General features: G+C 40.8%; 1 protein-coding gene across 1 annotated transcript in view; it reads right to left on the bottom strand.

Annotated features, from left to right (window-relative positions):
* ei24 (EI24 autophagy associated transmembrane protein) overlaps positions 1 to 13,832 on the bottom strand; it is a 45,435-nt gene that overhangs the window by 13,965 nt on the left and 17,638 nt on the right. Inside the window, exons 3-6 of the mRNA XM_033050024.1 lie at positions 13,589 to 13,737; positions 11,691 to 11,751; positions 10,186 to 10,252; positions 2,429 to 2,553 (exon numbers count right to left, since the gene is read on the bottom strand). Of these exons, the coding sequence (XP_032905915.1) occupies positions 2,429 to 2,553; positions 10,186 to 10,252; positions 11,691 to 11,751; positions 13,589 to 13,737 (402 nt within the window). The remainder of the gene's footprint in view (positions 1 to 2,428; positions 2,554 to 10,185; positions 10,253 to 11,690; positions 11,752 to 13,588; positions 13,738 to 13,832) is intronic.

Genomic DNA, 13,832 nt, shown 5'->3' with positions numbered 1-13,832 from the left:
AGCCAGGTCCTGGGGGCTGCACTGGGGGGCGTCGTCACACTCCAGTAGGTGGGACATTGTCTGTACTGCTCCACAGCTGCATGTGTCTTCTGCCTGGTAGTTCCATGCTTTCATAAGTGCTTTGCACCTCCCCTGCTCCACTCGTAATCTGTTGAGGGTCTTCCAGGTTGGCCATGGGAGGTCGTGCCCGCTGGCGAGGCATTCAGTCGGAGTGATTCCTCTCTCCATCCAGTCGTGGGCTCGTGTGTTGAGCTGGTTCCATTCATCTTTCCAGATGTTGGTCCTTGCTGTTTCTTTGGTTGTCTGGAGAGGTGGGACTGTCTGCAAGAAACTGGCTCTGGATTTCAGTCGGGGTGGAGGTGCTGTGTGTCCGTGCAGGGGGTGCCTCGTATCGATCTCCTGTGCTCTCCGCTTGTCTTGGGCGACGATGGATCGTCTGATACGGGGGGGGGCAATACCAGCTAGGGCGTAGAGGCACGGGACTGGCGTTGTCTTTATGCATCCCGTGATAATGCGGCAGGTGTCGTTGAGGGCTGTGTCAACCAGTTTGGTGTGGTGGGAGCGGCTCCAGCTTGAGCACGCGTATTCAGCTGTGGAGAAGCACGGGGCTAGGGCAGTTACACGGATGGTTGGTGGATCAGCGCCCCACTTTGAGTTTACCAGTTTGCGCAGGATGTTGTTGCGAGTGTTGACCTTGGCTTTGGTGTTCTGAAGGTGGGTTTTGAAAGAGAGTGTCCTGTCGAGTGTGACTCCGAGGTACACGGGGTGGAAGTGGTTGGAGAGTTTGTGGCCATCCCATGAGACGCTCAGTTGTTTTCCTGCATCTCGGTTTTTAAGATGGAAGCTGCATAGTTGGGTTTTTGATGGGTTGGGTTTCAGGTGGTTGTTATTGTAGCAGGTTGTCATCTCTTGGAGGGCGCTTTCCAGGACAGACTCGATCTTCTGGAAGTTCTCCTGTTGGGTGGTGATGCAGAGGTCATCAGCATAGATGAAGCGGCGGCATTGTGGGGGAAGTGGTTGGTCGTTGGTGTAGATGTTGATGAGGAGGGGGGCCAGTACGCTGCCTTGTGGTAGGCCATTCTTTTGGGCTTTCCATTTGCTCTTCTTGTCGTTTAGTTGAACGAAGAAGCGCCTGTTGTTGAGAAGGCTTTTGATGACTTGGCACAGGTCGAGGTCACCAGTCATGTCAAAAAGTTTCCTGATCATGGTGCGGTGCTGGACAGTGTCGTAGGCAGCGATGAGGTCTATGAAAACTGCTCCGGTGATGAGTTTGCACTCAAAACCGTCCTCAATGTGTTGGGTGAGGTTCAGTAGCTGCCCGGCACAGGAGCGGCCAGGGCAGAAGCCAGCTTGATCTTTAGTAAGCTTGGAGTCTATAAGTGGCATAAGGCGTTGGAGTAGTAGCCTCTCGTAGAGCTTGTAGGTGATGCAGAGGAGTTCTTGCAGCTGCCTGACGGGCATTTATTGAGCATCATCAACCAGGTGGTGGAAGTGAATTAGTGCAGTCCCTGTTGCAATTAATTTTAACTAAATGACTACAAATAGCCGATTGAGGTTGGTGTGCGGTTTAAAAGGGAAGCTTACTGGTGGCAACTTGCCAATGATTTTCCAAAGCTGACACAGTAACACAGCTGCCTCACAGCTCCAACTACACGGATTCAATGCTGACCTCTGGTGTTATCTGTGTGGAGTTTACATCTTCTCCCTCTGACCACTTCCAGATATTCCCATTTCCTCCTTACAATGTGCTGGCTGGTAGTTAATCGGTGCAAATTGCCTTTCGTGTGTATGTGAGTGGTAGGAATCAGGGAAGAGCTGATGGGCATGTGGGGAGAATAAAGAGTGGTATTTGTGTGATGGACCCTCGATGATCAGAAATGACCTGGTGGGCTGAAGAGCCTGTTTACATGCTGCATGACTGATAAGAGTTTGCTAATTTGGGAGATGCTGTCAGAGAGACCAGTGAATTGTTGCAGTCATTTTGTAGCTCCCACTGAAACCAGAGTCAAGAGTGAGTTTATTGTCATGTGTCCCAGATAGGACAATTCAATTCTTGCTTGCTGCAGCACAACAGAGTATTGTAAGCATAAATACAGAACAGTTCAGTGTGTCTATATAGCATAGACCATATATTTATATTCATAAATAAACAGATAAAGTGCAATAGGCTGTTATAGAGCGGAGCAAAGAATGGGGAAAGCGATGTTGAATAGGGTCCCAATGCTGGCTGATTCTTCCAGGATGACGTCCTTCTTCCCTTCGTTTTTTGAGATTTTAATCATCTATACAAGAGGTCATTATTCTTGACTCTTGATGAGCCCCAGATAAGTGAGAGCCTTTCAGGTGACATGGGAAATGTCTCTCTCACCACAGAGTATCTGTCCTCCATATAACTGAACAATCTGCTCCATCGCTGAGTTTTACTAACCTGAAACCAGATGGCATTCACAATTTTACTGAGGACAAAGAGAGGCAATATCCACAAAGCACTGAAGGTGGAGTTCAGGATAAATTCCAACCAGGACCAGACATCTCCATGTAATGATGGATCACCTGCTCAGGCAAAAAAAAAGAATGGTTATTTAAATAGTTAAAGATCAGGAATTTTCAATCTACAAAGTGATTTTCCATTAATGGAGATAGATGCCTGATGTAACTTTTTATACACAAAGGGTGGTGGGTGTAAGGAATGATTGGTAGTTGAGGTAGCTGAGGTAGGTACTATCACAATGTTGAAGAAGCATTTAGACAGGTACATGGATAGGATCAGTTTCGAGGGATATGGGCAAGTGTGGGCAAGTTGGCCCATAGAGCCTGTTTCCACACTGTATGATTCCATGTACAACATTCAGTGTGTGGATGCTTGAGGGACACATAGGTGGTCCTCCTGAAGTACAGAAACAACAGAAGTGTGAAATGAGAATAGTTCAAATCTAAATAGAGGAAAGTAAAGTGCATTGTCATAAGAAGTAAACAAAGTTATAGAAACATAGAAAATCGGTGAAGGAGGATGCCATTTGGCCCTTAGAGCCAGCACCGCCATTCATTGTGATCATGGCTGATCGTCCCCAATCAATAACCCGTGCCTGTCTTCTCCCCATATCCCTTGATTCCACTAGCCCCTAGAGCTCTATCTAACTCTCTCTTAAATCCATCCAGTGATTTGGCCTCCACTGCCTTCTGTGACAGGGAATTCCACAAATTCACAACTCTCTGGGTAAAAACGTTTTTTTCTCACCTCAGTCTTAAATGGCCTCCCCTTTATTCTAAGACTGTGGCCCCTGGTTCTGGACTCGCCCAACATTGGGAACATTTTTCCTGCATCTAGCTTGTCCAGTCCTTTTATAATTTTATATGTTTCTATAAGATCCCCCCTCATGCTTCTAAACTCCAGTGAATACAAGCCTAGTCTTTTCAATCTTTCCTCATATGACAGTCCCGCCATCCCAGGGATCAATCTCGTGAACCCATGCTGCACTGCCTCAATCACAAGGATGTCCTTCCTCAAATTAGGATACTAAAACTGTACACAATACTCCAGATGTGGTCTTACCAGAGCCCTATACAACTGCAGAAGAACCTCTTTACTCCTATACTGAAATCCTCTTGTTATGAAGGCCAACATTCCATAAGCTTTCTTCACTGCCTGCTGTACCTGCATGTCAACTTTCAGTGACTGGTGTACAAGAACACCCAGGTCTCGCTGTACCTCCCCCTTACCTAACCTAACCCCATTGAGATAATAATCTGCCCCCTTGTTTTTGCCGCCAAAGTGGATAACCTCACATTTATCGATATTATACTGCATCTGCCACGCATCTGCCCACTCATTCAACCTGTCCAGGTCACCCTGCAACCTCCTAACATCCTCTTCACAGTTCACACTGCCACCTAGCATTGTGTCATCCGCAAACCTACTAGTGTTGCTTCTAATTCCCTCTTCCAATCATTAATATGGTAAACAGTTGCAGCTCCAACACCGAGCTTTGCGGCACTTCACTCGTCACTGCCTGCCATTCTGAAAAGGACCCGTTCACTCCTACTCTTTGCTTCCTGTCTGCCAACCAATTTTCTATCCATGTCAACATTCTACGCCCAATACCATGTGCTTTAATTTTAGTCACCAGTCTCCCGTGCGGGACCTTATCAAAGGCTTTCTGAAAGTCTAGATACACTACATCCACTGGCTCCCCTTCATCCATTTTACTTGTCATATCCTCAAAAAATTCCAGAAGATTAGTCAAGCATAAATCCATGTTGACTTGGACTAATCTTTTTACTGCTATCCAAATGCCCCATTATTACCTCTTTAATAAATGAGTCCAGCATCTTTCCCACCACCGAAGTCAGGCTAACTGATCTGTAATTCCCCGTTTTCTCTCTCGCTACATTCTTGAAAAGTGGGATAACATTAGCTATCCTCCAATCCACAGGAACTGATCCTGAACCTATTGAACATTGGAAAATTATCACCAATGCGTCCACTATTTCTAGAGCCACCTCCCTGAGGACCCTGGGATGCAGACCATCCGGCCCAGGGGATTTACCATCCTTCAGTCCCATTAGGCTACCCAATACTATTTCTCGCCTAATGAACATTTCTTTCAGTTCCTCTACCCCCTTAGATCCTCTGTCCTCCAGTACATCTGGGAGATTGTTTGTGTCTTCCTTAGTGAAGACAGATCCGAAGTACCTGTTCAACTCTTCTGCCATTTCCTTGTTACCCATAATAATTTCACCTGTTTCTGCCTTCATGGGAACCACATTTGACTTTGCTACTCTTTTACCCTTAACATATCTAAAGAAGCTTTTACTGTCCTTCTTTATATTCCTGGTCAGCTTCCCCTCGTACTTCATCTTTTTAGCCCGTATTTATCGTTTTGTTTCCTTCTGTTGTCCTATGCAAGTTTCCCAATCCTCTGGCTTCTGGCTACTCTTTGCTGTGTTATACATCTTTTCTTTTAGTTTCATTCTATCCCTAACTTCTCTTGTCAGCCATGGTTGCCTCCTACTCCCCTTAGAATCTTACTTCCTTTTTGGAATAAAATGATCCTGCGTCTTCCGGATTATGCCCAGAAATTCCTGCCATTGCTGTTCCACCATCATTCCTGCTAGGATCCCTTTCCAGTCTACCTTGGCCAGCTCCTCTCTCATGCCTTCATAGTCCCTTTGTTCAACTGCATTACTGACACTTCCAATTTAACCTTCTCCTTCTCAAATTGCAGATTAAAACTAATCATATTATGAGCACTACCTCCAAGCGGTTCCTTTACCTCGAGTTCTCTTATCAAATCTGGTTCATTAGACAACACTAAATCCAGAATTGCCTTTTCTCTGGTCGGCTCCATTATAAGCTGCTCTAAGAATCCATCTCGGAGACGTTCTACAAACTCTCTTTCTTAGGGTCCTGAATCAACCTGATTTTCCCAGTCTACCTGCATATTGAAATCCCCCATCACCACAGTGGAATTACCTTTGTTGCATGCCAGTTTTTTTTTTTGTTTTTTTTAAAATTTATTTATTAGAAGTAGACATATTATAAAATGTAGTTACATATTATAGTAAAAAAACTTTTCATATACATCAGTCATACATTATTTAAATTTTCCATTATCAATTACTTCTGCTTCTAGTGTTTTTATTTTTTATAGAAAGAGGGAAAAAGAGAGGGTAGAAAGTTACAAATAAAAAAGAAAGAAAAAAAAAAAACACAACAGAAAAACAAGGGAGGTGGAATGGGTTACCTGTAATACGTCAATGGAGATAGGTTCGTAGGTTATAAAGTATAGCTTTTCATCTGTTCCTGAGTTCAAGTTTCAGTTGGGTCCTCGTGCTGTGCCAATCTATCCCTTCAGATAGTTAGTGAATGGAGCCCAAATTTTATGGAAAAGATCTTGTTTGTCCATTAAGACAAGTCTAATTCTTTCTAAGTATAGGGTCTCCGACATTTCCGTAATCCACATTTTAATTGTGGGGGTTGTAGGGCATTTCCAAAATTTTAATATTAATTTTTTCCCGGTTATTATACTGTAGTTGAGGAAATTTCTTTGGTTTGTTGTGAGTGTTAAGCTTTGTTCTGATATTCCAAGTATTATTAATTTTGTGTCTGGGTCCAGTTTTGTATTAATAACTTCTGAAGTTATTTCAAAAATATCAGTCCAGAAATGTTTAAGTTTTATACAGTTTGCAAACGTATGTGTTAAATTAGCCTCTAGATGTAGACATTTATCACAAATAGGAGAGATTTGTGGGAAGATTCTATTTAGTTTTATTTTAGAGTAGTGTAGTCTATGTAAGACCTTGAATTGTATTAAAGTATGTCTGGCATTTAATGAACATTGATGTATTTGTTGTAAACTTTCGTCCCACATATCTTTCGTGATAGGGTGACCTATTTCATTTTCCCATTTGTATCTATATGGTTCGGTCGGTGGTACCTCGTTGTTTAGTAGGGTGTTATAAATATAAGCTATTAGTTTTTCAGTATTAGGATGCTTGTTCAGACATTCATCAAGAATTTCTGATTCCCTATTCCTGTAGACTTGTGTATTAGATTTAACATAATCTCTAATTTGTAGATATCTGAATAAATTATTTGAGTGCAGTCCATAATTCTGTTGTAACTCTTGAAATGAAAGAAAAGTACCTTTCCCATAAAGATGTCCTATATTTTTGATTCCATGATTTTTCCATTGTGTGAAACCTTTGTCCATAAAGGATGATTTGAATAAAGGATTATTTACAATGGGAAGGCAGAGTGGTATATTATTCAATTTTAAATCTTTTTTTATTTGTTTCCAAATTCGTATTCCACTATGTATTATGGGGTTTTCTTTATAGGTTTTTTTGTGCGGTTTTGTGGGGGCAAATATGATCGGTCCAATATCAAAAGGTAGACAGTCTTCCTTTTCCATCATTAGCCAATCTGGTTGTTGATCCATTTCTTCCAGCCAGAAATTCATGTTTTTAATATGGACTGCCCAATAATAAAATAAGAAATTTGGCAAAGCCAAACCTCCATTTATCTTTGATTTACATAAATGTTTTTTACTTATTCTATGATTCTTATAATCCCGGACAAAACTTGTAACAATGGAATCGACTTTTTTGAAAAAAGTTTTTGGGATATATATCGGAATTAATTGAAGTAGGTACAGCAGTTGCGGTAAAAAAAATCATTTTTATAGCATTAATTCTCCCAAGCATAGAAATGGGGAGTGTTTTCCAGTATTGAATATTCTTATGTAGTTTATTCAGTAAGGGTGGGAAATTTAGTTTAAATAAAGAGGTATATGTCTTAGTTACATAGATTCCTAAGTATTTAAATTTATCTTTAACTATTTTAAAAGGGGATTGTTGTATTGTATGTAAATTGAATTTTGTTATTGGCATGATTTCGCTTTTATTCCAATTAATTCTATATCCCGAAAACTGACCAAATTGAGTTATTAGATTTAATAGGTTTGGAATATTAGTTTCTAATTTTGTAATATATATTAGTATATCATCTGCATATAAGGAAATGTTATTCCTTGTGTCTCTAGTATTGTATCCAAATATTCCTGGATGGTTTCTAACGCTTTCTGCTAGGGGTTCGATTGCAAGAGCAAATAATAGTGGGGATAGTGAGCATCCTTGTCTACAGCCTCTAGAGAGATTAAATTTAGTTGATAACATTTTGTTTGTTAATATTCTAGCTGTTGGATTAGAATATAACAATTTAACCCATGTACAGTACTTCTCTCCTAGTTGAAATTTTTCCATCACCGAAAATAAATATGGCCATTCTACCTGGTCAAATGCTTTTTCAGCATCTAACGAGATAATTGCTAGCTCTGCGTTAGGGATTCTATTGGAGTATATAATATTAAATAATCTTCTCAGATTATAAAATGAATACCGTTTGGGGATAAACCCGGTTTGGTCGGGATGTATTAATTTGCTGATCACTAAGCCAGTTTTAACTCCTGCTGCAACAACACCCTACATCCAGGCTACTATTTGGGGGTCTGTAGATAAACCAATTAGTGTCTTCTTGCCTTTACAATTCCTCAATCCACAGTGACTCTACCTCGTCAGTCCCTATGTCTTTCTTCGCAAGGGACTGAATTCCATCCCTCACCAGCAGAGCTACCCACCCCCCCCCCCCATCTCTGCCCACCTGCCTGTCCTTTCTATAGGATGTATAACCCTGAATATTACGTTCCCAGGCCCAATCCTCCTGCAGCTACGTCTCAGTAATCCCTACAATGTCATATCTACCAACCTCTAACTGAGCCTCAAGCTCATCTACTTTACTTGTTATACTTTGTGCATTCATATACAATACTTTTAATTCCTTACGCATCTCACCTTTCACATCGATCCCTATTACACTTGGCCAGACTCTCCTATCCCTTAGGGTGCTTTCTTTCCTGTTAATTATGGGGTCATTAACCATCCCTTTACTCTCTTTCCCTTTAACTCCGTCCGTGACTATCCCATTTGACACCCCCCCCCCCCCCTTCTTATTTAGTTTAAAACCACCCGTGTAGCAGTGGCAAACCTGCCTGCCAGAATGCTGGCCCCCACCTTTTAAGGCACAATCCATCCCTTTTGCTGTCTCATTCTGTAGACCCTCCCGTTGTCAATGGTATTTATAGCGCTGTAACAGGTTATTTTTGCACTTGTCGTGATTATAATGACTCTGGCGTGAACTAAGGCCCCCGTGGTGGGTTAGGTGCTGACATTTTGTAAGGGAGCTTCAAAATCAGTAAATGTCCCATACGTCTTATATTTACTTTTTCTCATGTTTTTTCCCCCAACTTTTTGAAAGTATTAAATTTTGGTCAAATTCTGGTCGATTTTGATCACAAATTAGCTCAAAAGGATCATAGGCCCATTTTTAATCCTGTGGTATTTCATTCTGATTTAATAACTTTCAAATTTGGCCACCCATGTCACAGGTACCCTTATTTACGGAATCACCAGATTTGAATATGGAACAGTACGTAAAGCCAACATAGCTATGTGAACCACCTTGCTGGGTTTACAAAGCAGCCAAAATGTATTCAGTTTAAACATGATCTACCCTACCCAATTCATTGACATAGTCAGAGTTTGACAGCGTGGAACCAGGCCCTTCGGCCCAACTTGTCCAAACATGTCGCCTCTACACCAGTCCAACTTGCCTGCGTTTGGCCCATAGCCCTCTAAAGCTGTCTCACCCATGTACCTGTATAAATGTTTCTTAAACGCTGTGATAGTACCTGCCTCAACTACCGCCTCTGGCAGCTCATTCCATACATCCATCGCCCTTTGTGTGAAAGAGTTACCCCTCAGGTTCCTATTAAATCTTTCCCCCTCCCACATCTTAAACATAATTGCGAACTGACAGCCATACATGCAAAATAATTTCCAGTGTATTCTGTCCGAGAGAAGGGTAACATTATTACAGATGTTTGCACTATAGATCATTATCTTATCAACATGACAGTGTACTCATTAACTTTGAATCTTTAAACTGGATCTTAAGTAAACAAGGTAAGGGTTTTCAAAACTGGACTGGCTTTGAAATAGAATCAGACTCCAAATAGTACTTCTGATATTTTGTTCCCATTCCTCCCGACAATGTGAGCAGAGCTGGATCGATGGGCCGAATCGATGGGCCAAATCGATGGGCCAAATCGATGGGCCAAATCGATGGGCCAAATCGATGGGCCAAATCTGTTCTTATATCTAGGTCTTATGAATGTGGGCTATGGTTCACTCACCCAAAAGACCTTTTGTAGATTAAGTGATCAAGTAGAATGGAGCTCAGTCCACTGCTCCCTTCACTTTACATCCACCCAAGTTCACCTTGCAGCATTCAGTGATGGCGTTTGGACAAAGGAACAACAATATACATTTTCACATCCTAGCTTCTATCCACTACCTCTCTAGTTGAGCTCTGATACAAACAGGAGCAAGTCATTGTTCTTTGTCAAATTGTTGCATTCACAAATCACAGTCATATCAGTATCTCAACTGCATCTGACTTATTCAAATAATTCAACAAAGCCCGGAGATTCATCTGGGATCTTGTTGGTCAACGGTCTGGTTTATACCAGTCGGTACATTTACTGAACTACCAGGAATCTAAGTGGGAATATTTGTTTTTGTGGCACACTACTGTTCAGAGATTTCACTTTTACAATGTTTCCTTACCAATAATATGTGCCGTGATGGCTTGAAGCAGAGGGATAAAGACCCGGTAAAAGACAAAGATACTCAACTGTGTGAAAAAAAGAAACAACTGTCACATCATTGTGTCGAATATTCACTGCAATAAAACTTACAACTGGAGTTTTTTTTATTGCTTACTGCATTTCATTAAGATGAACATAACCTGTACAACCTTATAGTTCATAAGTTCTAGGATCAGAATTAAGCCATTTGGCCCATCAAGTCTACTCATCCAATCATGGCAGATCTATCTTTCCCCCCCCCCCCCCCCCCCCCCCCCCCAAACCCATTCCCCTGCCTTCTCCCGAGAACCCCTGACACCTTACTAATTATGAAACTGTCAATCTCTGCCTTAAAAATATCTATTGACGATCTCCACAGCCGTCTGTGACAATCAATTCCATAGATTCACCACTGTCCGACTAAAGAAATTACTCCCCATCTCCTTTTTAAAAGTGTGGCCTTTCATTCAAAGGCTCTAGTCCTAGACTCTCCCACTAGTGTAAACATCCTCTCCATATTCCCTCTATGCAGGTCCTTCACTAATAGCTATTTTATTTTACTAGTTCTGATACCTGCACAAGTTCCTGAAATTAAATGTGATTTGTTTGTAGCTCAGAGCAAATAAACAAAACATGCCAGGAAACTGCAATCTGGATTTCCTTCGTATGTCTTACCATTGGCAATGGAAGGAACATTTTCTAGCTTAAAACAATATGATTACATTTCAATATTTGTGCACCTAGATTAATCCTCTGGAGATATGATAAAGTGTCACCAAGGCTGCCAAAATAAATTTGGATTTTTGAAACCCTGTTATAGAAATATCAATCGAAATATACCGATTTCCATATAAGCCTGAAGTCCTTCACATTACTCACACTTACCATCTACTAAAATGGTCTACAATGCTACCAGCTTTCTCCAAATCACTTTGACAAGAGAATAAAGACATTTCTTTGTCTCCATTCGTTGATTTTATTCTTATTGTATTTTACTTACACCGACTATAGCATTCCCAAAATTACCTTCTCAAGGGCAATTGAGAAGGTCAATAAAGCTATCCTTGCCTACCACGGTAACATCCAGGAATGAACACAAAGCTAACATCACAAGCTGCATCAGAGAAAGCTGTGAGAACCAGAGCTATAATTATAATCAGTAGAACAATCATCCTTTTCAACACCAGCTGATTGTTACTATGGATAGTTACCACCTGAAGTGTTTAAGTGGAAGGAGGGGACTTCTCCTTCTTTTATCAAAGCAGGTTGAATTTCTGATCACTCATATTGTAAAGCAGCATCTAAATTGTCCAATTCAAAATATTTTGAACACACATTTCACTGTGCCAACTGGCACATGTGACAAATAAATGTATCTTGTATATTTTCTGAAACGTGGTTATAGTACACAGGCAATCTCACCACATTTCAGTGACCCATCCTTTAAGAATATCTGACAACAGGTTAAATTAAGTGTGGTCTTACCCAGAATATCCCTCCATTCCAGGCACAGCATTGCACAATCCTGTTTGCTATTCGAGGCTCACTGAAAAATAGACATAGGGTACGATGAGTTCTATACAAGTCTTGCCTTTGACCCCTGTAGACAGGACCACATTCTCACACCATGTGTGTACCATGGGTACATCTATGTGTAACATTCACAACATAAGAATTGAGGCTACAAATGTGCTGGAGTAACTGTTCTATCTCATCTAAACTGTTCTAAACCAGCGTCTGCAGTTGCTTTTGTCTCCACAGGCATACAAACTTCCACCCACAGCACCTCAGGAAAATAAAATAAATACCTCCATGTTAAAATTAACAACCCTCTGAGGAAAATTAAACCTCATGCAACCATTCTATTGAAAGGCAGAATAAGACAACTGCATTGTATCTTTGGGAAGTTGGTCAGAGGTGAAGATTTAAGGGAAGCTGAATAATCACATTGGATAAGGGAATACTCAGATGAAGGGAAACTCATTGATTAAACTTTTATTTCCTCTTTAATGATGGGGAACTTTCAATTTTGTGACTAACATCAATTCTCAACTTTAGACCCAAATTAACTCTAGGGGGAAAAAAGCGCCTTTTAGTTTAAAGATACAGGGCGAAACAGGCCCTTCAGCTCACAGAATCCGTACTGACCAGCAATCCCCGCACACTAATGCTATCCTACACACACTAGGGGCAATTTGCAATTTTACCACACCAATTAGCCTGCAAATCTGTACATCTTTGGAATGTGGCAGTAAACTGGAGATCCCGGAGAAACTCACGCAGGTCACCAGGAAAATGTATAAACTCCGTATAGACAGTCAGGATCAAACCCGGATCTCCGGCGCTGTAAAAACTTCACTGTTGCGCCAGCGTGCCACCCACTGTGTGTACAACTAGGTACACAGAATTTATTCAATTCCAGTGATTCTAGATTCAGGTAATTTATACATGAATTGAAATGGCAGTCAAAAATCTCTCTCACTATTTAAATTGTTAAATTGTTTTCATTTGCTTCATAGGATAATGCTTTGACATTTTGATCATGATACATCCCTCTAACTTATTCCGATGGATGTCTTGGCATTATGATTTCATCTGTACAAGAAAGTATCTGCAATTTTCCCACATTACCCTCTAAAATGTCTTCAGAATGCAAGTTATACCAACACCATTTAACTAGTCTCTGCTTTAAACAGATTCATATCTTTAATTCAAATAAAGTGAGAAGAAAGCTGAAAAATAATTAAAACCAGCAAAACGGAAACAGTGGTGCAGTCATACTATCAATTCAACGACTTCCTTCCTCTTAAATTTTTACAGAACAGCTTTGAATCAATTAGATCACTGAATCAAGTAAGTTCCTGCCAATGTTCATCTGCAGCCTTCTCCCTTCATCTGCTATCAGTATTTAACCTTTTGTTCCTTATAATATATTAACCTTTCATTAAATGCATCAAGAATTTTCCCCAAAAAATAAAATGTCCTCTGCTTCATATCTTTTCCACTTTATGGTCATAACCAGTCATTCTTTTACCATGTGCATAAAGTAGCACATACACCTTAATTTTTAATTAAGCTATTTTCATTAGGATTTTTTTTAAGTACCCTAAAAGTTTATCCATCACACGTTCTACATTCCTCCAACGTTGCTCGTATCTCTGTTAAAAATCTAGGCCTCTGTTCAAAAATGGAGCAGTAAAGTGCAATTTCCCCATTCAACAAATGTCAACGTTCACATTTCTGCTCCTATTGAAGTCTTCTCATGTGTAAAATCAAACTGAACTCGGGTACCTTGGAAATTCAAATCACCAAAACCTGCATGCTTTTCTTACATTTTACATATAATGGGCTTGGTAAGAAAGAGGCAGCCAGTGTCTACTCACTTCTCCTCCCTCTTCTCTTCACTCTGGGCCCTGCGGTGTGCCAGTGCACTGCGTTGTTCCTTCTTCTTTCTTTGTTCTTCTCGCTTCTGGTGAATCCGCTCGTCGAGCTTGGAGATTGTTCGAATTCCAAATACAGAATCGCCTATCCCCTAAAATAAACCAGATGGGGTAGGTGTCCTTAATGTTTATAACTTCTGTCATTTAATGAGAGGTAGCCTTTCATATCATAGATGATCTCTGCAAC

The sequence above is a fragment of the Amblyraja radiata genome, chromosome 33 (assembly GCF_010909765.2).
Source record: "Amblyraja radiata isolate CabotCenter1 chromosome 33, sAmbRad1.1.pri, whole genome shotgun sequence".
Classification (NCBI taxonomy): Eukaryota; Metazoa; Chordata; class Chondrichthyes; order Rajiformes; family Rajidae; genus Amblyraja; species Amblyraja radiata.
The sequence above is the reverse complement of the archived record's forward strand: the minus strand, read 5'-3'. Positions and strand labels throughout refer to the sequence as shown.